The sequence below is a fragment of the Elephas maximus genome, chromosome 10 (assembly GCF_024166365.1).
Source record: "Elephas maximus indicus isolate mEleMax1 chromosome 10, mEleMax1 primary haplotype, whole genome shotgun sequence".
Classification (NCBI taxonomy): Eukaryota; Metazoa; Chordata; class Mammalia; order Proboscidea; family Elephantidae; genus Elephas; species Elephas maximus.
Genome location: NC_064828.1, coordinates 62,661,457 through 62,684,829, shown reverse-complemented (window position 1 = coordinate 62,684,829; position 23,373 = coordinate 62,661,457). Strand labels below are relative to the sequence as shown.

General features: G+C 37.1%; 1 protein-coding gene across 6 annotated transcripts in view; it reads left to right on the top strand.

Annotated features, from left to right (window-relative positions):
• MAP4K5 (mitogen-activated protein kinase kinase kinase kinase 5) overlaps positions 1-17,111 on the top strand; it is a 146,721-nt gene extending 129,610 nt beyond the window's left edge. For all 6 annotated transcript variants that reach the window (XM_049899016.1, XM_049899015.1, XM_049899020.1 and 3 more), the window contains 5 exons: positions 2,512-2,580; positions 3,675-3,767; positions 5,756-5,826; positions 9,108-9,163; positions 11,870-17,111. In XM_049899016.1, the coding sequence (XP_049754973.1) occupies positions 2,512-2,580; positions 3,675-3,767; positions 5,756-5,826; positions 9,108-9,163; positions 11,870-11,957 (377 nt within the window). In that variant the 3' untranslated portion in view covers positions 11,958-17,111. The remainder of the gene's footprint in view (positions 1-2,511; positions 2,581-3,674; positions 3,768-5,755; positions 5,827-9,107; positions 9,164-11,869) is intronic.
• Positions 17,112-23,373: the final 6,262 nt, after the last annotated feature.

Below are 23,373 nucleotides of genomic sequence, written 5' to 3'. Positions count from 1 at the left end.
ACACTGCATTGGGTAAATCTGCTGCAAAAGACCTCTTTAAAGTGTTGAAAAGCAAAGGTGTCACCTTGAAGACTAAGGTGAGCCTGACCCAAGCCATGGTGTCTTCAGTCGCTTTCCATGCATCTGAAAGCTGAACAATGAATAAGAAAAACCAAAGAAAAATTGATGCCTTTGAATTGTGGTGTAGAAGAATATTGAATATACCATGGACTGCCAAAGGAATGAACAATCTGTCTTGGAAGAAGTGCAGCCAGAATGCTCCTTAGAAGCAAGAATGGCGAAACTAAATATTTCATACTTCGGACATATTATCAGGAGGGACAAGTCACCGGATAAGGACATCATGCTTGGTAAAGTAGAGGGTCAGCGAAAAAAAAGAAGACCTTCAATGAGATGGATTGTCACAGTGGCTGCAATAATGGACCTTAAGCATAACAACAATTGTGAGGATGGTGCAGGACCGGGCAGCATTTCATTCTGTCGTACATAAGGTCGTTACGTGTCAGAACTGACTTGATGGCACCTAATGACACAACATATAATATTATAGAGCAAGTCATTTCATACAATTACCTAATGTGTGTTTTCAGCCACTTTCTTCTGGATTATATGTTAGGAGGTTACATGCACGAAGTTAGATATTTGAAGTCTTCTTTTGAATTTTGGGCTTTTTGGCGGGGGGGTTGTTGTTTGCTTTTTCGACTTGATGCACTGGGTTTGGTTTTTGTTTGGTTTTGCTTTTTTAGTTTTTCAATGCCTGAAGTATTCTATTCCCCACTTTTAAAATTGACTAGGCTAAAATTAAAACAGACCCAAAATAACTTCCTGAGGAGGGCCAGGAGGTAATCATTCCAATCACCCTAAAATAGAGGTGCAGCAGCCTTTCTAGTCCAGCGCTTTGCCCCATTAGGCTTCTCAGTTTTCACAAGTGGTTGCAAATGCAACCCCCACTGTGTTCTCTGTTTAGGAACATGGCTATGCCTTGAACTGGCAACAGTAACAGCTAAAATGTGCTCCTACTCCAGGACTCTGCTTGTCTTAATCTGATCTATTATAGCTGTAGACTGTGTTCTCATCTCCTAGGATGGTGTTGAACATATCGTGAGCTCCCAGTAAATATTTGTGAATTAATGCATGAACATAGATTAGCTGAGAAGTACTATATTGTTCTAGAGAGTTGCCTGAGGGACAGTTGAGGGATTCTGTAGATCTGAATTCTTCACATAGTAGGCTTTGGAAGATCCACATACACCGTGAAATAATATTGTTGAGCCAGGTCCAAGGTCACCAAGAGAGACAAGATTCACAGGCACTGGTTGAAACATTGCTTTTCTCACGCAGAGAAAAGTCAGAGCAAGGTCAGTTTTAATAGAGGGTATCAGTCCCCCGTGGCTGGCAGGCCGGCCCCTACAGGCAGTGCAGGGCTGATTGTCCGCACGTACTCTTCTTGTGCTGCAGATGACAGATACTATTCCCTCCCCGAAAGATCAGATATAGAAATGGGGTTGGCCAGGTGCCATATGATGTGCATACATAAGCAGAGCAGAGTTTTCTGTGTGCTCAGAACAGGGAGCAAGTTTCCCACTAAGAAAAAGAAATTGGGAGAGGGAGATGGGCTGAGTTACCAGCCTCCATAGTTATCAGGGAATATTTGGGGCCCAAGCCTTCTGATAAGGCATACCAGGTGGGAGTCAGAGGCTGTGTGATAGACTGCTTTCCTATTTTTCCAATATATAAAATTTTAAGTTTACGTTCAAATGTGCGTTTTTCGAGGTAGAGGATCCATGGACTTCCCAAAGGAAGCACTGCCCTAAATTAAAATCTTTTTAGATTTAGTCAGACCATTCACTAGATCTGAGTGCCTAGAATGAGTGTTCTGCAAAGATATCATAACATCTTTTAGCAGATGTTAAAATAAGCAGCCCTTATGAATATCAGCAAAATGATAAGAATTCTTACAAAGATGTCGTTAGCAATATTCTTTATGTTACTCAGCATCCTCTTTGTAAAGGACCCTCTCATCAGCACCTCACCTCCCCCTACCACAAACACACACCTCAATACTAGGAAAAATTTCTCTCTGACCATAGTATCATTAATCCTTTTGCTTTTCCGAATCACTGGATTTTCTTTATCTAAGGGACACCGTAACTTACCCAATTGATCTTGCTTCCATCTTCCCGTTGGCAGTGTAAAGTGCAGAGCAAAATCTAGCCATTGTATAGCATGCGTACTTTCCTCCCCATATTTACTCTTTGCCTTATTTTATCTTTGTAACTCACCTTTCTAGGATTAGCTGAGATAATAATTAAATGAAATATTGAGCTCTTCTTAGCACAGTTAGGGCTTAAGTTGTTCTTCCTAATATGACTGGTATTTAATTTATGAAAATATAACCCTCCTTACAGAATATAATTTCTGAGTTAGATTTCAAAGTCAGAATTGTGTTTATTTCCTAGGTTTTAGTTTTTGAAGCAGTGTTGTATAACTGTAACCTTATTTTTCCCCTAGGCAGCCAACAGTTAGATTCCATTCATGTAACGCAGTTGGAGAGAGATACAGTTTTAGTGTGTTTAGACAGTAAGTACTATTTTAAGGTTTATTCGGGGTAGATACTTGATATAATAATTCTTTTAATGGCATTGATTCTATTAAACTGTAATTAAAGATTGTCACTTTTCCACCTTAAATGGCCTTGTTCTACTGAAGTTGTAACTCTTAACCACTGCGCCGCCAGAGTTTCCGTAATTAACCAAATAATCAGATAGTCTGAATTTATTTTAATAATGCTGAACATTTAATGTTAAGTCCTTAAATACCTTTGAGTCATCAAAGAGAAATAAATTGTGCATAGTTTTCATCTGAGTAATTTATAGATTTATCAAAATTCTTTCAAAACCTTTAACTAGGCCCTTTCTCCCAATTATTCAAGGTAAATGGAATATTGACTTTCTTGAGGTTTTTGTTTTTTAAGGAGGCAGAGGACGACTTCAGTTGTTGTCAGCTATACTATTTATAAATCAGTTTCAGTAAGCAACGGTAGAGATAGGCCTGTAATCACAAATCATGGTAGTAGATAAAGGAGAAACCAGTGCAGAAGAGAAAGCATCTTCAAGTCAGAGAGAAGATGGCGAAATTAAACAAACGGATAAAGGGAAATGGAATTATTTGTGTACACTCCTTATCTTCGGGTTTACTTCTAGAGAAATTGTGACCCATGAGGTACTATTCCTTGCCTCTGTGGACCTTTGTAGAATAGTACTCATATTAATTAATTAGTTACTGTATTACTCATCATACATTGTATAATTTGTAAGGGTAAAATCAATTCTTATTGCTAAATATCTGGGCACCAAGGCAGCCAGTTTTAAAGAACTGTACTTTTAAAAAATGAGAATGTAAATGTTTAATAATATGCTATATAAAAAAGAAAATAATAGCAGTAGAACTGCCATTTACCAAAGGAGTCACTTTTATAGTACATTTTTTTAAGATATATAAATAGCAATTTTTCACCGGCCATACTTGGTTCAAGAAAATAGTTGAACTTTATTAAGAATGTTGTTTGATATCCATGTAGTAGCCATATACCAAGTTACATTTATTTTAACAGATTGGTATTTCCGTTCTTGATTTGTATTTTTTGTTTTGTTTTTTTTTTTGCTTTCTTAAAGAATTTGTAAAAATTGTAAATCTGCAAGGAAAGCTAAAATCAAGTAAGAAACTGGCCTCTGAGCTAAGTTTTGATTTTCGCATCGAATCTGTAGGTAAGCCTCCTTTTTTTTTATTAATGAGTTTGGAATACCTGTTTTATTGTTCATTCTATATTTAGATTTGTCTGGACCAGCACTGTCTAATAGAAGTTTCTGTTCTGATAGAAATGTTCTGTATTTATGTTTTACAGTACAGTAGCCATTAACTGCATGTGGCTATTGAGCACTTGAAATGTGGATAGTGCTAAATTTTAGTTTTTTTAATTTTAATTTAAATAGCCACATGTGGCTAGCGGCTACTATATTGGACAGAGTAGGTCTAAACCATAATAAATATTTTATTATAGTTTCCTAAATATTTAAAACTTGAAATCATTTTTTAAAATTTCTGTTCATTAATCCCTTTGCTGCATCAAGTGAATTATACTTCTCCCAGTTCTTCCCAAATCATGAAGGTATTTGTGTGATGTGAGTAACAGTGTTAGGTGTATTATTCTTTGTTATGTAAGGCAGCGGTTGGTATGTTGTTGGTTATTGCTTTTTAGGTCTATTTTTTATATATAATTATATGTAGTTTCCACAGGACTTGGAGATTAATGTGCCCTTTTAGTTTGTTTCTTTGTCAATGAGTGTTTTACTGTGTAATATTCATTGGTTTTGTGATAAAAAGATCATTACATATTATCATTGTTTACATCTCATTGATTATATGTCAGTAAGTACTTTTCCCAGGGGTACAGAGCTTGTGAAAAAAATATCTTGGCTAGAAACACTTTGAACAATTTATGATATGATTCTACTGTAAGTCAAAGAACAGAGTTAAAACAAAGTTGGCCATTTTTATTTGGATCATAAAAATGTATGGATTTTATAACTAAATGTATATATTTTTTAAAACCATGTGTCTCACTAGTTAGAAATTTTACATATATATATTTAATATTATTTTCTCAACTAGAGCTTTGTCCTTATCACAAAGTATGCCTCTATATAATATCTTAAATAAAAATAATTTGCTGATGACTGGGAAATTTAACTTATTGAAGCAGAAAACCTAAATGTTCTGTAGATGCCAACTCAACAGGTATTTTGGAACTAGTTCCTTTTACTCTATGTGCTGGATATTGCATGCCAGTTTCTAAGATTTAATATTTTTATTTAAGATTTATAATATGTAAAAGAGCTACTGACATATAGTCACAGAAACACACTGAAAAACAACGTAGCTTTTTCATATGTGCCCAATTATTTAGGCAATTTTAATTGCTACACAAAAGTTTGTTCCTCTCAGGCTACCATTCGTCCTTGCCAGTGAACCTTGAAATAATAACAAGGAACCTCCTGAGTAGAAAAATCCATTTAAATCACCACTTAAAAAAAAAATAAAACCAGTAACTTTTTTTTATTTGTAGCAGTTAGTGAAACTTATGTGATTTGTCATTATAAAATATTTTTATTGAGCTAAATTGTGTTTCCAGAACATTCTTAGATTAGCTTTTTATAGATTTACTGTAAGAATTGGCTCACAAATCGTAAGTATTCAGTGTGTGGTTAAATTGTAGACTGTGGGACAGTTTTATTTTTAAAAATTAATTTTGTAATAGTTAAAATGTGGACATAAATAATTCTTCCTTAATAGATAACCCCTGAATATATGCCAGTATTTAAATAGCCGTGTTTTTTATCCAGAAAACAATTACATATGTTTTTATAATTTCACCTATGTAAAAAAAAAGATTAAGCATATGAAAGAAATTAAAATGCTGATATGCAGCCCATCGGAAGTTAGCACATGTTTAAATGAACAACTGTTATATATATCTTTGAAAACTTGGATAACCTTCAGTAGATTACTTAAGCTTAGGCATGGCTTTGCCACAAAACTATATAGGGGAACTAATGGTTTAGACAGTGGAATTTAGCATTAAGCACTATTCAAGTGCTAAATTCAAGCATTACAGTATTTATAATTTAGTAAAATGGGCAATTTATGGTAATTTCTCTGTGCTTTATTTTAGTTCACTTTTCCCTTATCATTTTAGTATGCCTTCAAGACAGTGTGTTGGCCTTCTGGAAACATGGGATGCAGGGTAAAAGCTTCAAGTCAAATGAGGTACGTTTTTTCAGCCTCCAGTGTTTTCTGATAAAGTTTTTTTTTTTTCCTTGTACTTTAGATGAAGGCATACAGAATAAACTAGTTTCTCATTAAACAGTTAGTACACATACTGTTTTATGACATTGGTTAATAACCCGATGGCATGTCAACACTCTCTTTCTCAACCTTGGGTTTCCTATTACCAGCTTTCCTGTTCCCTCCTGGCTTCTAGTCCCTGCCCCAGGGCTAGTGTGCCCCTTAGTCTTGTTTTGTTTCATGGGCCTGACTAATCTTTGGCTGAAGGGTGAACCTAGGGAGTTACATCATTACTGAGCTAAAAGGGTGTCCCGGGGCCATACTCTCAGGGTTTCTCCAGTCTCTGTCAGGCCAGTGAGCCTGCTCCCTTTTTTGTGAGTTAGAATTTTGTTCTACATTTTTCTCCAGCTCTATCTGGGACTCTCTATTGTGATCCCTGTCATAGCAGCCAGTGGTGGTAGCTGGGCACTATCTAGCTGTACTGGACTCAGTCTGGCGGAGGCGGTGGTAGATGTGGTCCATTAGTCCTTTGGACTAATCTTTTCCTTGTATGTTTAGTTTTCTTCATTCTACCTTACTTCTGAAGGGGTGGGACCAGTGGGGTATCTTACCTTAGATGGCTGCTCACAGGCTTTTAAGACCCCAGACACTACTCACCAAAGTAAGAGTGTAGAACATTTTCTTTATAAACTATGTTATGCCAGTTGAGCTAGATGTTCCCGGAGACCATGGTCCCCACAGCCCTCAGCCCAGCAATTTGGATGTGTTTGTGGAGCTTCCATGACCTTGCCTTGTACAAGTTGTACTGGCTTCCCCAGTATTGTGTATTGTCTTACTCTTCACCAGTTACCACTTATCTATTATCTATTTAGTGTTTTTCCCTCTCCACCCCTCCCCTCCCTCATAACCATCAAAAATTATTTCTTTTTGTGTGTAAACCTTTTCATGAGTTTTTACAGTAGTGGTCTCACAATATTTGTCCTCTCGTGATTGACTTATTTCACGCATCTGTTAAAGATTTTAAATACTGAAATGTTCATTTTATGCATTTTCTCTAGGAACCTACATTACTATGTTTAGTGCCCTTAATGCTGTGAACTGGTAGAACAAAAGAACCAGTATTTTCCTTCAAATATGTTTTGTATTGTATTTTTAAATTTTCACTGCCACAAGGAATTACAAAATATGAGCTTATACAATTTCAGTCCTCTAATTTGTAGTTTGTAAATATTGCTAAGCTTGCTGAACATAAAGAAAAAACATAGATGCAGATTATTGTTTCTAAATTTCATGGCCTCTTCCATAAGCTACAAGTATGTAGCTTTTTTAATATTTTAATTAAAATTATAAATACGTATTAGATCACAGGACTAAGGAAACATCTAAGACAATTAATTTAATAAATATTTATTGAATACTAACTACATGCAAGATACTACTATAACACTGTGGGACATAACGAAGTATAATTATAAATGATATAAACACCTACTGTGTTCCAGGCACTTTGCATATATTTGCTCATGTAAGGCTCAAAACAATCCTATGAGGTAGGTACAATTTGTATCCCCGTTTTTACTGGCATAGAGTGGTTAAGTAGTTTGCCATAGTTGCACAACTAGTTATATGGCAGTGCCTGGATTTAAAGGATCTCCAAAAGTCACCTCCAGCTTAGGTAATCAGAATATATTTCATACAGGAGATGGGATTTAGGTTCAGCCTTGAGTGATGAATTCTAATAGTTGAAGAGAGTACTAACAGAAAAATTTCCCATTTGTGTACCTGTGTAATTCTTGTAGACTGCATATTTGTGAACGTATTTTAAAGTTCAAAATCTTCTGTTTGAATCTGCCTTTAGTTTTAGCTACACTTTTATTTATATATAAATGAGTATTACCACCTCTTAGATGAATGCAGAAGTAGAATGTTTCCAGGAGAAAATAAATCACCTGTCTTGGAATATATCAGTTTATCTAGTTACTGACCCATATACCTAAATGGTACCAGGTCTCTGCACTTGAGGAATCTTATAGTCCTACTTATTGCCATACGATTAATTGTGCTTAAGTACTGCTTCTATCGTGTCATTCTGTGGTTAGAATTCTACAGAAGATACCTGTTGCTCACCATATCAAGTCAAATTCTGTATCCTAACCAAATATTTTAATTCATCTTGCTTAGCTCCTCCTTTCTGATTATGTTCTCATCCTCCATCTTAGGTCTTGCTAAAGTTTTAACCTCTTTCGTAAAGTAACAGCCAGCTACTCCAGTCCACAGTGATTGAAACTTACTACTCCAAAAATCAGCTCCATGTATTATAGCACTGAATTACTCTCTGATTCAAATTTATTAATTCTGCCTTCCCAGTTAGGCTGTAAATTCCTTGATATTGGACTATTTTTGTACTTTTTATAGTGTTATTGTTTTAGTTTGGGTTCCTCCAAAAGCAGATCCTAAGACAGGCACTCAACTGCAGGCAGTTTATTTGGTAGTAGATTCTAGAAAACAAGTGATGGCATGAGAAATTTAAAACAAGAAAAATAAAGTGTGCGTTAATAAGCTAGTTCCCACTCTGAGCAACTGGAGCTTAACCCCATGGGGACCGCTAAGCAGCGGTGCCGACCGCACCTCAGGGTGGACTCACTTGAAGATGAGAGGTGGGCATTTAAGTGCCAACTGCAGTCCTGTATTTGTTATGGGTTGCCCCCTGGCATATAAACCCTCCACATTTTGGGGAAGCACCTGCACATGGCTGAGTACCTTCTGTAGCTTTAGAGAAAACAGCAGAAGGACCCTGCAGTGTACACTTGAGGGACATTTGTGCATGGGTGTGTCCACCATGGCTGCACTGAAATCAGGTGGGCTATAGGGTGCAGTGCAGAGCACTCAGGCATCTGCACTGTGATACAAAGGAACGAGCAGGGTTCTGCAGTCAAGCAAAACCTGTATTCAAATCTTGGGTCTACCAAATTACTCAGCCTCTCTGAGCCTTGGTTTCTTCTTCAACAATATGGGAATTATAATACATAGCCCAAAGCTTCTTCTAAGGAAAGTACCTGACCCATACTAGATGTTCCATAAATGTTGGTTCATTTCTAATAGGTAATCAGAAAAAAAACTTATGAAATTTTTTTCATTTGAGGAGTTGAATCTATCAGAATTATTCATTCTGTTTAATAATTGGTATATCTAAATGGATATTTAAATTGTTATTTAAGCAATATAGGAGAGAAGCTGTTACTAACATGTATTTTCTTTCATAGGTTACCCAGGAGATTTCAGACGAAACAAGAGTTTTCCGCTTATTAGGATCAGACAGGTAATAGTTTGGTTGTTTTAGGTTAATTACCAAAAGAATTCAAAGGTTGTGTGTCAGTTGTGACTGTGTTTCAAACAAACTCTTACAGGGCTCAGCAACTTAGAGAAATTCCCGAGTATCTTTATTGAGAGAGAGAATAATACTTTAGTCAATTAAACAGTCTTTTTTCAGTGTGAGGATCGTGATTCTAGAGACATTTATAGTCAATCAAGACAAATGTGTTAATGTAGGCCTTTATGTCCCAAATAACATGACAGATATTTCAGGCCCCTTTGTTTTCATCCTTTCTTCCTGCTGTGTTATTTTCTGTTAACTTACTATATAAATCCAACAGAATATGTACCTCCTGACATTTGCTTTTTTATCAGAAAATGTTCAACTCTGTTTTTGAGGTCAATCTAATTAGAAAGAATTATGTGTCTCTTTGTTCAGAATGAAAGACAAGTTACAAATTGTACCTTCTTATGAAACAGAAAAACAATGCATTCTCCAAATCTATATTATTATGAGTAATAAAGAAGCCCTGGTGGCACAGTGGTAAAGCACTCGGCTACTATCCGAAAGGTTGGTGGTTTGAACCTACTCGCTCTGGGGAAGAAAGATGTGGTAGTCTGCTTGCATTAAGATTTACAGCCTTGGAAACCCTGTGGAGCAGTTCTCCTCTGTCCTATAGGGCTGCAATGGGTCAGAATCAACTCGACAGTAGTGGGTTTGGTTTTTTGTGTGTGTGTGTGACTGATATAAGGAGCTTTGGTGGCACAAATACTTAAACACTCAGCCACTAATGAAAAGGTTGGTGGTTCCAACCTACCCAGTGGCTCCAAGGAAGAAAGACCTAGCAGTCTGCCCCGGTAAAGATTACAGGCTAGAAAACCCGATGGGGCAGTGCTCCTCTGTCACATGGGTCGATGTAAGTCAAAATTGACTCAGTACCACCTAGTAACAACAGTGACTGATAAAATTACCCATTCCTTCCTGTTTTCCTTCCAAACGTTACTACAGCAAAATTGGCTATATAGTATTCATAGTCCTCAGGCAAGGATTGAGAACCTCTGGTCTTCAATTCAGCCGAGTTGCAAAATCATTGCTTAAATATTATATACTTGAGGAAAGGTGGGGGGAAAAGTAGAGTTTTGACTCCATGAAAATTTTACAGACTTGGGTAAAGAGAAAAGGATTTTTTGAAAATGGCAACTACCTTAGTGAGTTAGAAAGGGACATTGCAACTTAGTAACTAGAGTCCAACAACAACAACAACAACAAAAGCAATTTGAGACCACCTGGTAAAGTACTCTAGAACTAAACTGGGAGGCTCTTTGCTTCTGCAGGAAGGGCTGACAAAAGAATTGTGTCCAGTCATGCAGTTGGCACTTTAAAGAGACACGTAGCGTGAAACAATTCTGCTTGGTGTGGAGGGTGAATTGGTAGCTATCAGAAACCATTTCTCTGTTCCTGTTTTATTCTATTCCCTTTCCCCAGAGTTTTCTCCTCCTTCCCTGCTTTTCTGTATTGTCTCTCCATTCTCTCTCATGATTTGCCCTAAAAAACTGCTTTTTTCAGACCATGGATGGCCCTGTTCTGGTTACCTTCTATCTTGGGCATCTTCTTGATTTGAGAGATATATCATAACTAAAGTATTTGATTTATTTTAATTTTAAAAGTGGTTAAATAATTGTTTAAATATAGATATTTATGCCTAGAAAAAAAACCCTAAATATGACAAAATATTAACTGGCTAAGGAGTCCTTGTGGCTCAATGGTTAAGTGCTTGGCTGTTAACCCAAAGGTCAGTAGTTCAGACCCACTAGAGGCTTCTCGGGAGAAAAGACCAAAGATCTGGCAGTCTGCTCCCATAAGGATTACAGCCTAGGAAACCCCATGAGTCAGTTCTACTCTGTCCTATAGGGCACTATAAGTCAGAATGGACTCGACAGTACACGACAACAACAGCAACCCTAGTTGATTAGATTAGATGATAGGTAATTTTATTTCCCTTTTTTTTCTGTAATGCATAATATAAAATATATATTACTTTTTTATTATTTTCATTACAAAAGTAATACATGCTAGTTGTGGAAAATTCATGAAGTATATATGCTCTTTTCCTCCCATTCCCCCCTCTAGACTTTTTTCTCTGCATGCATATTTTATTTTGTTCTCAAACCCCTCCCCACCCTCCACAATTTAAATGCTGTGGTATGCCACTTGATTGATTTTTTTTTTCTTCCTATCAGTCGTTCGATTGGACTCTTTCCCTGCCCTTGTTCCAGGGACAAGGGGGAGGGACCCTATTTGGTAATTTTTTTTGTTAACCATTTATTTTCAAACACCTGGAAAAGAGAACATTGGATGGGTATCTTATTCTCTCAGCCCCTTTGTTCACCCCCTTCCTGTTAGTATAAATTCCTAACATGTTGTTATACCTTTTGTTGGTAAAATGAGGGGGCAAATAGTTTTGTTTTAGAGTTGTAATGAGGTAATCAGACTGTCCTGAAATGTTTAGATTTATAAATTCCATAATTCTTAATCAGTTGTTTTTTTAGGCTATAAAATGTAAAGCTGAATTTGACTATACGTCTATGATCCCTTAAATAGTGTTACAAGAATGTGAACAATGATATTCTTTCCTGGTTTGATGTTAGTATTCAAAGCATGCAATTTCTGTTTTTACCCTTAAACAAGCCTTTTGTTTTTGTTTAATTGCAGGGTTGTCGTTTTGGAAAGTAGGCCAACAGAAAATCCTACTGCACACAGCAATCTCTACATCTTGGCTGGACATGAAAATAGTTACTAAGCAACAGAAACTGATCTCAAATGACAGGAAAATGAATATGTTTCATATGAATGCAAAATATTTTAAGGACATTTAGTACAAACTGAACTATGGTTTGCTTTAACTGTTGTGGGTTATCTCAATGATCTGTACTTTAGGTAGAATTCAATATTTTCTGTAGCTGGAGACAGCTCTTCTATCTCTTGCCACTGTGTGGTGGTTATATCAAGTTTGCTTAATAAAAGCTATGAGACAGATAGTCTTCTATTTAGTTCCAGGATATAGTCTTTTTTTAAAAAAAAATGTTTGTAACAAGGGTGCCATATTTTTAGATAACAACTTGTGATTACTGCAGAGAGATAAATTTAGTGAACCGGTAAACCTGACCCATTGACGTCGAGTTGATTCCGACTCATAGCGACCCCATAGGACAGAGTAGAACTGCCCCATAGGGTTTCCAAGGAGCAGGCAGTGGATTTGAACTGCTGACCTCTTGGTTTGCAGCTGAGCTCTTAACCACTACGCCACCAGGGCTCCAATTTAGTAACAGTTTTCTCATTTTATACCATGTCCTATTCCTCCTTAATGAACATAATTTGATTAAAAAAAAAAAAATATCAAACAAGCCTTTCATTTTTACATTGGCCATTCCGTATGTTTTTTTTTTGTAAAATACAATATTTAATCCTTATTTATTAATCTCTTGCTGGAGTGGTGTAATGTATCTAACTTTTAGCAAAGGAGCATTGCAGAGCAGCTTAAATTTTTTTATAATGTATAAAAAGTTTGTTTACCTTTTAGGAGTAGTACTTCGGAAGGGCTGAAGACAGTGTGTTTGGAGGTTCAATACATACATGCAATTTTGTTTAACGAAAGTATCTTGTAATTTCATGCAGAATTGCCTTAAAAGGGAGTTTCATGTTTTCAACTACATATAGTTGTAGGGGGTCACACAGAAGATATTGATGATGGTTGAAATATTGGAAAGAATGTATATGTCTAGGTGTGACTACCATGTGTATGTACTCTTGACAAGCGGTATAATATACCTGTGATTTTTTTTCCATTAGGGATAATGCAAAAGAAATTAATCTTATATATATTATCATCCCTAATGTAGGAGAAAAAGTATTTAACTGTCCGTGCTATGTATTTTACTTATACTATACCAGAGGAGATAACTGTAAAGCAACTACGCATGTAATCATGGGGTTTTCACATAAGTTGTTACTCATTTTGAGTAGGTGTAAGAAAAAAAATGTTTAAATGAAATTGAATTCCTGAAAGGGTAATATAAATATTATAAAAACCAGTATTCAAAAAATAGGAGCGGATAGGGCCATCATTGGGTTTGTTTTACTTCTGCTATTGTTACGTTAGTATTGAAAATTCAAGTGTCACATTGGTACCTGCTGCTTAATGAGTTTATTGAGTATAGTTAGCATTAAGATGATGAACAAGGGATTAGCAATAGCAATCTACAGATTTTTTATGACCAGTTACTTGAGGGAAAAACAGTATAACTATCTTATTCTGTCTTTAGCAGTTTTATAAAAATGGGTATTATCATCCTCTCCATTTTTCAGATGAAGAAATAAAGGTTTAGCAAGGTTAAGAGACCTAACCCAATTCACACAGAAAGTTACTGGTTGAGCCAGACTTTGAGTCTTCTGACTCTGTTCTTTTCACTATGCAATATGCAAACAATAAAATGTACAAATGCAATATTAAGTATTTGTCCTTAAAAATGCACATATGATTTCAGTAAGTGTGTGGCTGTTTATTCTGGGTATGTTAAATGGGGCCTCCAGATTGAGGGACACTGGCTATAGTCGATGTCAGGGGGGCCATACACAAAACAGGAAACATTTACATACCAGATAACGAAGAACAACAGCCTCCTCTCACTGAATCTTGGCAGACAGATCTTTACAATCCTGTAAGAATATTGGAAGGCTCTTTTCTGTGAAATCTGACCAAATGCAAGTGGAAATACCTAAGATACTGATGTCAGAGGTGTCCTGGCTGGACAGCCTAGCTACATAACTGTACAATGAAAGTCACAGTCTATATGCTCACTGCCCCATGTGTCCAGGGCTTATAGTTAGTCTCTTAATCGTATGCTGTTAAAAATGAGCAAACAGTCAAGTGCTACAAGACATCTGAGAGAGCTGCTAACGTGAAAGAGAAAAAAGCAGAGGAAACAGATTACACAGGGTAAAGAAAAGTGTCAAAAAAAAATTTTTTTTTTCCAAAAAATGTTGCTACTATGAATCAGGATAGTAAAAAAGGATTATTCAAAAGTAAAAGTGTTCTTGAGAAAAAAATGTGATAGCATAACTGAGTAATTTGATAGAAGCTTCAGAATATAAAGTTGAGGAAATTTCTCAGAAAATAGAACAAAAAAGACAAAGAAATGGAAATATTGAAGGAAAAGTTAAGAAAATCAACAGTCCAGGAGGCCCAATATCCAATCTCCCAGAGTTCCAAAGAGAAAGAACAGAAAGCAGAGGGGAACAAATCAACAGTATTTCAAGAAGCTTTTCTAGAACTGAAGAACATCTGATCCTAGATTGAAAGAACACAGTGAATGTAGCAGACCTATACCAAAGCACATCATTATGAAATTTCAAGAACAGCGGGGTCAAAGAGAAAATCTGCTGTTTCCAGAGAAAATGGGCAGGTCAGTACCAAGGAATAAGAATCAGAAGAGCTTCAGATTTCAACAGAAATAATGCCTTCAAAATTTTGGAAGAATTATTTCCAACCTAAAATTCTGTATCCAGCTAAACTAATAAATAAATATAAGGGTAGAAACCAAGTAAAATGAAGGCATAGGATACAGAAAATGGAATTCAGCACAGTAGAGAGATAAAGGAAATCCCCAGATGATGGTGGGATATCCAAGGATGAGCACTACACCAGACATAGAGAACATATTGAGAAGCATATCAGAAGCTCCTAGAGAAAGTTTTTCGGAAAAATTCAACTAGTAAAATACCTGATGCATCTCAGTATTTTAAGAGACAACTACCAAAGAGTGAGAGATTCTTTCTAAATCAGAGCCTGAGGCAAGAACATGGGTACAGGTAGTTTATTTGAGAGACCCCAGAAAATAGGGACACCTGAGAATGGGAAGGAGGAAAAGTCAGTGTAAGAGTACATTATCAAAGCCATTGCTATGTAGACAATAAGAGCTTGATTTTACCAGGTCCTTTAAGAAGCTGTATGATAACTTCTCAGAATTGTCTCCTGATAAGACAGGTCTGGAGCGTTTATCCACAGACTCCCCCTCTCCCCAGTTGAGAGTTGCTGCCAGGGGCATTATCTCCTGAACTACCAAGCTGCAGCTTGCATGTGAGACAGGTAGACTCCTTCAGTGTCAGAGAAGGCCCTGAGGCAGAACACAGAAAAATAGTATGAGATGAATCTGAGCTTACATTGAACTGTCTGCTGCCTTTGTGGCTAAAATCAGAGGTGGGCGGAGGGGATGTTATTCAAGGCACCAGGGTTTGGTCACTGTTGATACTGATTCTAAGCATATACTTATCTAAGATTTAAATCTAATAAAACCGGCAGTAACTCCAGGGAAGCAAAATGTTAGGAAAAAAAGAAAAAGTAAGCTATGACCGTGGTTGAATGGCATAATGATGTTAACATTAAATATTAATCTGATCAAAATTACAACAATTATATTGGAAGAGGGCATGGTGTTGTGGAGGTGAGGTAGAAAAGTGACCTAAGTCTTTATCTTCCGTAGTGGGAAATCAATGGATAATACCTAATTTCTCCAGCTAGCAACCTGAAGAAAGCTTGTCCAGTGGCAAGTGAATTCCAAACTAATCCTAGCAGAAGGAATTGTTCTAGATTTTACAAAGAATTTCAGACTGCTCCAAATGAATCTTACTTAGAAGAAAAGCAAGAAATACTTATTAAGAATTTACTATGTTGACATCAAGAATGAGTCAAATATGCTCACCCCCACTGCTTGTTAGTCATTGTACTAAGGGCCCTAGAGCCAGTTCAGTAAGCCAGGAAAACTAAGAAAAAAGATAAAAGGATTTGGAAAGGAATAAAACTACCATTTTTACTAGAATTTATAAGTGAATTTAGAAAAGCAGCTAGATGCCCTGTCAATGTAAAAAATAATTATGCATCTGTACACCTGCAATAAACAAAATAAAAATTTGCAAGTATACAGTTCATAATATAGAGAACCATTAAACACCTAAGAAAAAATATAATGAAAGATGCAAGATCTCTATGCTGAGAACAATAAAATGTCAATGATTGAAATTAAAGAAGGCCTAGATGTAGATTATGCCATGTTAATGAATTAGAAGATATAATATTGTAAAAATGTCAATTTAAAGATTCGACGTGATCCCCAGCAGATATTTTCATTGAAATTGATTCTAAAACATTAAAGGTAAAGGGCCAGGAATAGTCAGGAAATCTTGAAGAAAAACAAACCGGGGGACTTAGACTATCATATCAGTATATGCAATACCACTACAAAATAAAACCACAGTGCAATTCTATTATATGCCCACCAGCATGGCTAAAATGAAATAAAAGGGGGGAAAAAGGACAATATGAAATGTTGGTGAGTATATGGAGCAACTGTAACTCTTATACACTGCTTCTAGTGGTATAAATTGGTTACAGTCACTTCAGAGAACTAAACATACACATACCCTCAGCCCAGCAATTCCACCCAAAAAACATATTCAACAAAAGTCGTAAACAAGATTCTTCATAGGAGCATTATTCACACTCAACAAGAATTGAAAACAACCCAAAAGTCCACCTACAGTAAAAAAAAACAGTAGAATGGATAAATTGTGGTGTGTTCACAACTCAAAATACTGAAGAATAATGAGAATGAACTTCCCACAATAACACGGATTTAAATCTCATATAAATGATATGATCCAGACATTAAGAGTACACTGTATAATTTCATTTATATGAAGTTCAAAAATAGGCAAGCTGATCTGTGGTGTAAGCCATGAGAATAGTGGTTACCTTTGGGGAGAAGTGGGGGGAGTAATGTTTGAGAAGGGAATAAGAGAGTGCTTTGGGGATGCTGGAAATGTTCCATTTTGTATCACGTTGTGATAACTGAGCAAGGTGTATCCTCATGATTTATGCATTTTTCTTATGTGCTTGTACCTCAATAAAAATATTTATTTAAAAAAACTGTGCCAAGTAACTGTACTGGGGGGAAATATATCAGTTTTCACATTAACCCTTCCATATGGGTATTGGGGTTCTTATTTTATAAATGAGAAAACCAAAGAGATTAGTTGTTGTCACAGATTGAGTTCTCCAGAAGCGGGCATCAGGGTGGAATCACAGGTACAAAAGAGTTATTAGGGAAAACACTTGTGAAGAATAAAAAGGAGAAGCAGCAGGAGCATGTGGGGAGACCTGAAGCGTCATACTCTGACACATAGGAAATGAGAAGGGGAGGAGGGAGGATTTAGTAGAGTCTCAGACTGCAGTGCCCCTCTGAGAACATCTTAGCCAGGTTAATGGGAATCTAGTATTTGAAAAAAATGTTTCGGCTTTCAAATGGCTTAGTTTTCAAATCCCTATGCAGCTCAGTCATTAGTTGGGAGCAGCCTGGCAAGAGCTTGGTCAATGCTGAGGTGAATTTGAAAGTTAATTTCTTACAGCAGGTTCTTTGTTGAAGAGAGATCCAATCAGCACACATCCATAGCTGCCACAATCATACATTAAGTTAGGTGGAAAGTTGGGAATCAATCCCATCTGTCCAGGACCTACCAAATGTAGCTCAGATATCTAAGAAAAACATTAAACCATATCTCTAAAGCAAACAGTATTTGGAAACAGATGAGAGTGAAAGGCATTCTGGCAGAGGGAATTGTATCTGAAATAAGCATAATTGAGAATTAAACTCCTGTATCAGAGTTCTTTGGTTGCATGCAACAGAAATCAAAGAAAAAACTGAGGAACTGGCCTCAGAAAAGATATAGGCAGCAGGAGCCAGGGATGGTCCTTTTAGGCCCTCTGGAAGAATCCACTCCAAAAGCTGCCTGCTGTGTGTCCTTCCATTCAAGATTCGGATTCCTTGTGAAGAAAATCTGCTTGGTTTGACTTTGGTTACATGTCTATCCCTTAGCCATGGGTAGTCCCACCAAGACAGCCAAAACAGAAGGAACGGATGTTGGGATCTCTACAGAAGGAGAGATGGTAAAAGCAACAGTTGTCCTCTGTAGCTATAAGCTACCACTCTGTAGCTATCAACACTCCTCATATGGGTGAAATGGCTTATTAAATCATAATCTTCAACCACAAGTCCTTTCCTGAGTAATTTTGGTAAGTGTAAGATTTACCGCTTTCTAACTGACATTTAATTTTGGATATGTGACTTCATCCTGGTCATGTTTCTCAAATCTAAGTCTTACTGGATTAGTTATTTCATTGTGGTTATGGTCTGATGACTAAAGGACACAAGAGAATCTAGCGACCTGTGTTAGTAATTGAGCACCTGCCGGGGCATCTGAGCCACTTGACATGTAAATGCTCTATATAAAGCTTTGACTGTGTGTCAAGCTTTAGAGTGTATAATTATTTCCCAGTTTTTGGTTTCTGAAAACCCACAGTGGACACCAGTGTCCTCTGAAATTCTTGAAAGCCCAGTTCCAAAGTCTCCAGGATCCCACAACTTATTAAGCATCCTTTATTAAAGCATCTATTATATAATTGGAAATTTTTTTTTCTTAAGGACAAAAAACGACACGTATATTTGAATCTCCAGAACCTATCAGTTCCTGACACATTGTAGATGTTTAGTAAATGTTTACTGTATTAAACTATGACAGAATGAACATTTTGAGTCAGTAATGAAGTAAGTCATTCATGGGTATAACTCTAAGACAATTTTCTTTGACTCTTAGAGTCTAGCTTCTGTAAAATGTAGATAAATTGCAAACACCTGCCAGTTTTCTGAAAATGAGGAAAGTTGTGAGTAAATTATTTAAAAATTTATATATGACAGGTATATCAGCATCTGGGCGAGAACACAGTCGTCACACTAGGTATTTCAATAGAGGGGGTAGTTAGAGGGAATTGTTACCTCCATGTATTGGAGGACTGAAAAGGCAAAAATGGGACACTAACTCAGATAACAATTGGAGGAGGCAGTTACCACCCATAGGGTTGAGGGACAAAGGGTAAAGATTGAGATTACTAGAGCCTGGAAACTCAGAGAAGACCCACAGAATCAGGGCTTTGACTTTTGAGGAGGGGCTGCTGCCCCATTGGGGCTCAGGAGAGGGAGCTGCCTGGCTGCTGCTAGTACCTCTAAGGGGCTATAATAAAGCTGGTTCTGGAAGGGATGAAAGAATCTAGAACTATAGGGAACTTCCACTATTAAACAGGAAGATTTTTCCTCCTCCTACTTTCCATTCTATTGTCTCTAATTGGTAAAACCTAACAAAGTCAGATGGCAATGCATTTTTGGGAAATATCGTTTGCAGCGTTCCAGCCCCAGCATCACAGAACATCATATAGAAGCATCAGTTTGGAGCTAAAAGACATTAAATAGGTAAATAACATCATAATCTCTGGGGACAATATTTTACCTAGATTGTTACTCAGCATGCCACCTAGAACAAGGCAAATGGCAAGAATGTCACCTGTTAAATTATATCTGTTATTTTCCCTTAACTTATTTTCTAATGTATGTGAAATAAGCTTAGACTCAAAGGCACTAAACGGAGGTATAATTGCTTTATGGCCATTTTACTGTGATCTTGCATCAAAGCAGTGATTTTTAGGAAGACTGAATAAGACTCATCATACTTATTGACAGATAATGTCTAAATTTTGTTTTTTCTGTAGTTTTTTTTTTGTATTTTTTACATAATTCTTAGTTTTAATGAGCATTTTTCGGTTTTAACCAAAAATTTCAGAACCTGGTATAACAACAAAAAACTAATATTCTTGGTATATTTCTTGAAATTAACAAAATTAATCAATTGTGATTAGCCAAAATGTTACTGGGTGGAAACCCCAGGTTCTTGCTTGGCATGGCTCCTATTGGCCAATAAAAGACCCAGGTGGGAGGACAGGAAAGGCACTTTTGTTGTACAAGGAAAAAGAGTCAGAGCTGCTGCTGCCAAGGCTACTCACCAAGGGTGAGCAGGCAAGTTATTTTAAGGGGTTTACATATAGGGATGTCATACAAGTTATGTCAGCAACATTCTTAATCACAATACACAGGTGCAATGGGGTTTACATAAAACCTCCAAGCAAAAAAAGCAAAAGCAGGATTCAAATGCAAGGCTGAGCGGTGCGGGGAGGGAGGGGGGAAACCTCAGCAAAGGAAACAGAATTTTTAATACAACACTGTGGGGGGCTTTGTCTCAAAAATATGGCTACTCAGGCAGTATCTTTTCATTGCAATTCCATATTTACCTTAGTTGTGGGACTTTTAAGGGACCAATGTTCCTATTAAAAAAAAAAGATTCAGGTATCACTTAAAGCACCTATTATAATTTCTGAACATTCCTTTTGGAATAAATCAGGGAGATGAATACCAGTGAGTGAACAATGCACTAAAGCCCTCTCCTAGTGGCAAGATTTAGTTCCATCAGTGCCAGAACTGGTATTTTTATTCAAATTTTAACCAGGTATCTACTATGTGCCGGAGCCCTGGTGGCACAGTGGTTGAGTGTTCAGCTGCTAACCAAAAGACTGGCAGTTCGAATCCTCCATCTGCTCCTTGGAAACCCTATGGTACAGTTCTGCTTTGCCCTATAGGGTCGCTATGAGTCAGAATCAACTTGATGGCAATGGGTTTGGGTTTTGTTTTTTACTATGTGCTGGACAGTATATTGTTAGACTCTTTCTGTCATGTTGTTGTTGTTAGGTGCCATGGAGTTGGTTTTAACTCATAGTAACCCTGTGTACAACAGAATGAGACACTGCCTGGTCCTGTGCCATCCTCATGATCATTGCTATATGCTTGAACTATAATGCTTGCATATATGCTATATGCTTGCAGCCACTATGTCAATCCATCTTGTTGGGGGTCTTCCTCTTTTTCTCTTTACCAAGCATGATGTCCTTCTCCAGGGACTGGTCCCTTCTGATGACAAGTCTAAAGTACTTGAGATGAAGTCTTCCTATCCTCACTTCTAAAGAGCATTCTGGCTGTACTTCTGCCAAGACAAATGTGTTTGTTCTTCTGGCAGTCCTTGGTATATTCAATATTCTTTGCCAACACCGTAATTCAAGTGCATCAGTTCTTTTTCAGTCTTCCTTATTCATTGTCCAGCTTTCGCATGCATATGAGGTGATAGAGAATACCATGGCTTGGGTCAGGCGAACCTGAGTCCTCAAGGTGACATCTTTGCTTTTTAACACTTAAAAGAGGTCGTTTGCAGCAGATTTCCCCAATGCAATACTTTGATTCCTTGCTTGCTACTTCTATGGACGTGGATTGTGGATCCAAGTAAAATTAAATCTTTGCCAACTTCATTATTCTCTCCATTTATCATGCTCATTGGTCCAGTTGTGAGGATTTTTGTTTTCTTTATCTTGCGGTGTAATCCATACTGAAGGCTGTAGTCTGTGATCTTCATCAGTAAGTGCTTCAAGTCCTCTTCTCTTTCGGTAAGCAAGGTTGTGTCATCTGCATATCACAGGTTGTTAATGAATCCTCCTCTAATCCTCATGCCATGTTCTTCATGTACTCCAGCTTCTCGGATTATTTGCTCAGCATACAGATTGAATAAATATGGTGAAAAAATACAACGCTGATGGACACTTTTCCTGATTTTAAACCACGCAGTATCCCCTTGTTCTGTTTGAACGAATGCCTGTGGATCTATATGTACAGGTTGCTCATGAGCACAATTAAGTGTTTTGGAATTCCCATTCTTTGAAATGTTATCCATAATTATGATCCACACATTCAAATGCCTTTGCATAGTCAATAAAATACAGGTAAACATTTCCGGTATTCTTTGCTTTCAGCCAAGATCCATCTGACATCAGCAATGATATCCCTCCATCCGCATCCTCGTCTGAATCCAGCTCGGATTTCTGGCAGTTCCCTGTCGATGTACTGCTGCAACTGCTTTTTGAGTTATCTTCAGCAAAATTTTACTTGTGTGTGATATTAACAATATTATTTGATAATTTCCACATTGGATATTATCACCTTTCTTTGTAAAAACCCAGTGCCATTGAGTCAATTCTGACTCATAGCGACCTTACAGGACAGAGTAGAACTGCCCCATAGAGTTTCCAAGGAGCACCTGGCGGATTCAAACTGCTGACCCTTTGCTTAGCAGTGATAGCACTGAACCACTACGCCACCAGGGTTTCCACCTTTCTTTGTAGGCGACATAAATATGGATCTCTTCCAGTCAGTTGGCCAGGTAGCTCTATTCCAAATTTCTTGGCATAGATGACTGAGCACTTCCAGCACTACATCTGCTTGTTGAAACATCTCAGTTGGTATTCCCTCAATTCCTGGAGTCTTGTTTTTCAACAATGCCTTCAGTGCAGCTTGAACTTATTCCTTCAGCACCTTCGGTTCTTGATCATATGCTACCTCCTGAAATGACTGAATGTTAACCAATTCTTTTTGGTGCTGTGTCTCTGTGTTCTTTCCATTTTCTTTTGATGCTGCCTGCACCATTCGATTTTTGCCCATAGAATCTTTCAATATGCAACTCGAAGTTTGAATATTTTCTTCAGTTCTTTCAGCTTTAGAAATGCTGAGTGTGTTCTTCTCTTTTGGTTTTCTAACTCCAGGTCTTTGCACATTTCATTATAATACTTTACTTTGTCTTCTTGAGCCACCCTTTGAAATCTTCTGTTCAGCTCTTTTCCTTCATCATTTCTTTTGTTCGCTTTAGCTACTTTACGTTCAAGAGCAAGTTTCAGAGTCTCTATTTGTCATACTTGGGTAAAATAAAGCTATGGTACTCATGGTAGATCAAAGATAAGAGTAGACTGTAAAATAATGGAATATAGAAAGAAAATGATAATTCAGTTAGCAGTGTGAGTGCATTTAAGCCCATCCTGTCCATCCTAGGAGAGTATTTCAAGGTAGTTAAATACAATCCATAAAACTGTAACTTTTCTGTTTTTTATTTTTTTGTATTTTTTACTTAGTTCCATCTTATACCAGCCATCGTGGTACCGGGAAGAGGACCCCAGCCCCCATCACTTCATCCCTAGACCTGGCATGAAATACAATTATGTCCTTTTCCTTCTGAGAGTTCTTTTCTCTCCTTCAAGGGCCCAGGGCATTCTGGCTTTCTCCTTTCTGCTGCATAGCTAAACCACAAGAGCCTTCATTCATAGTACATGTTACTTGAATGGTGAGCGAGTACCTCATCCTCCTGTTACATAAAGCAGAATGTCTGAGAGAGAGTAACCAATTGCTCAG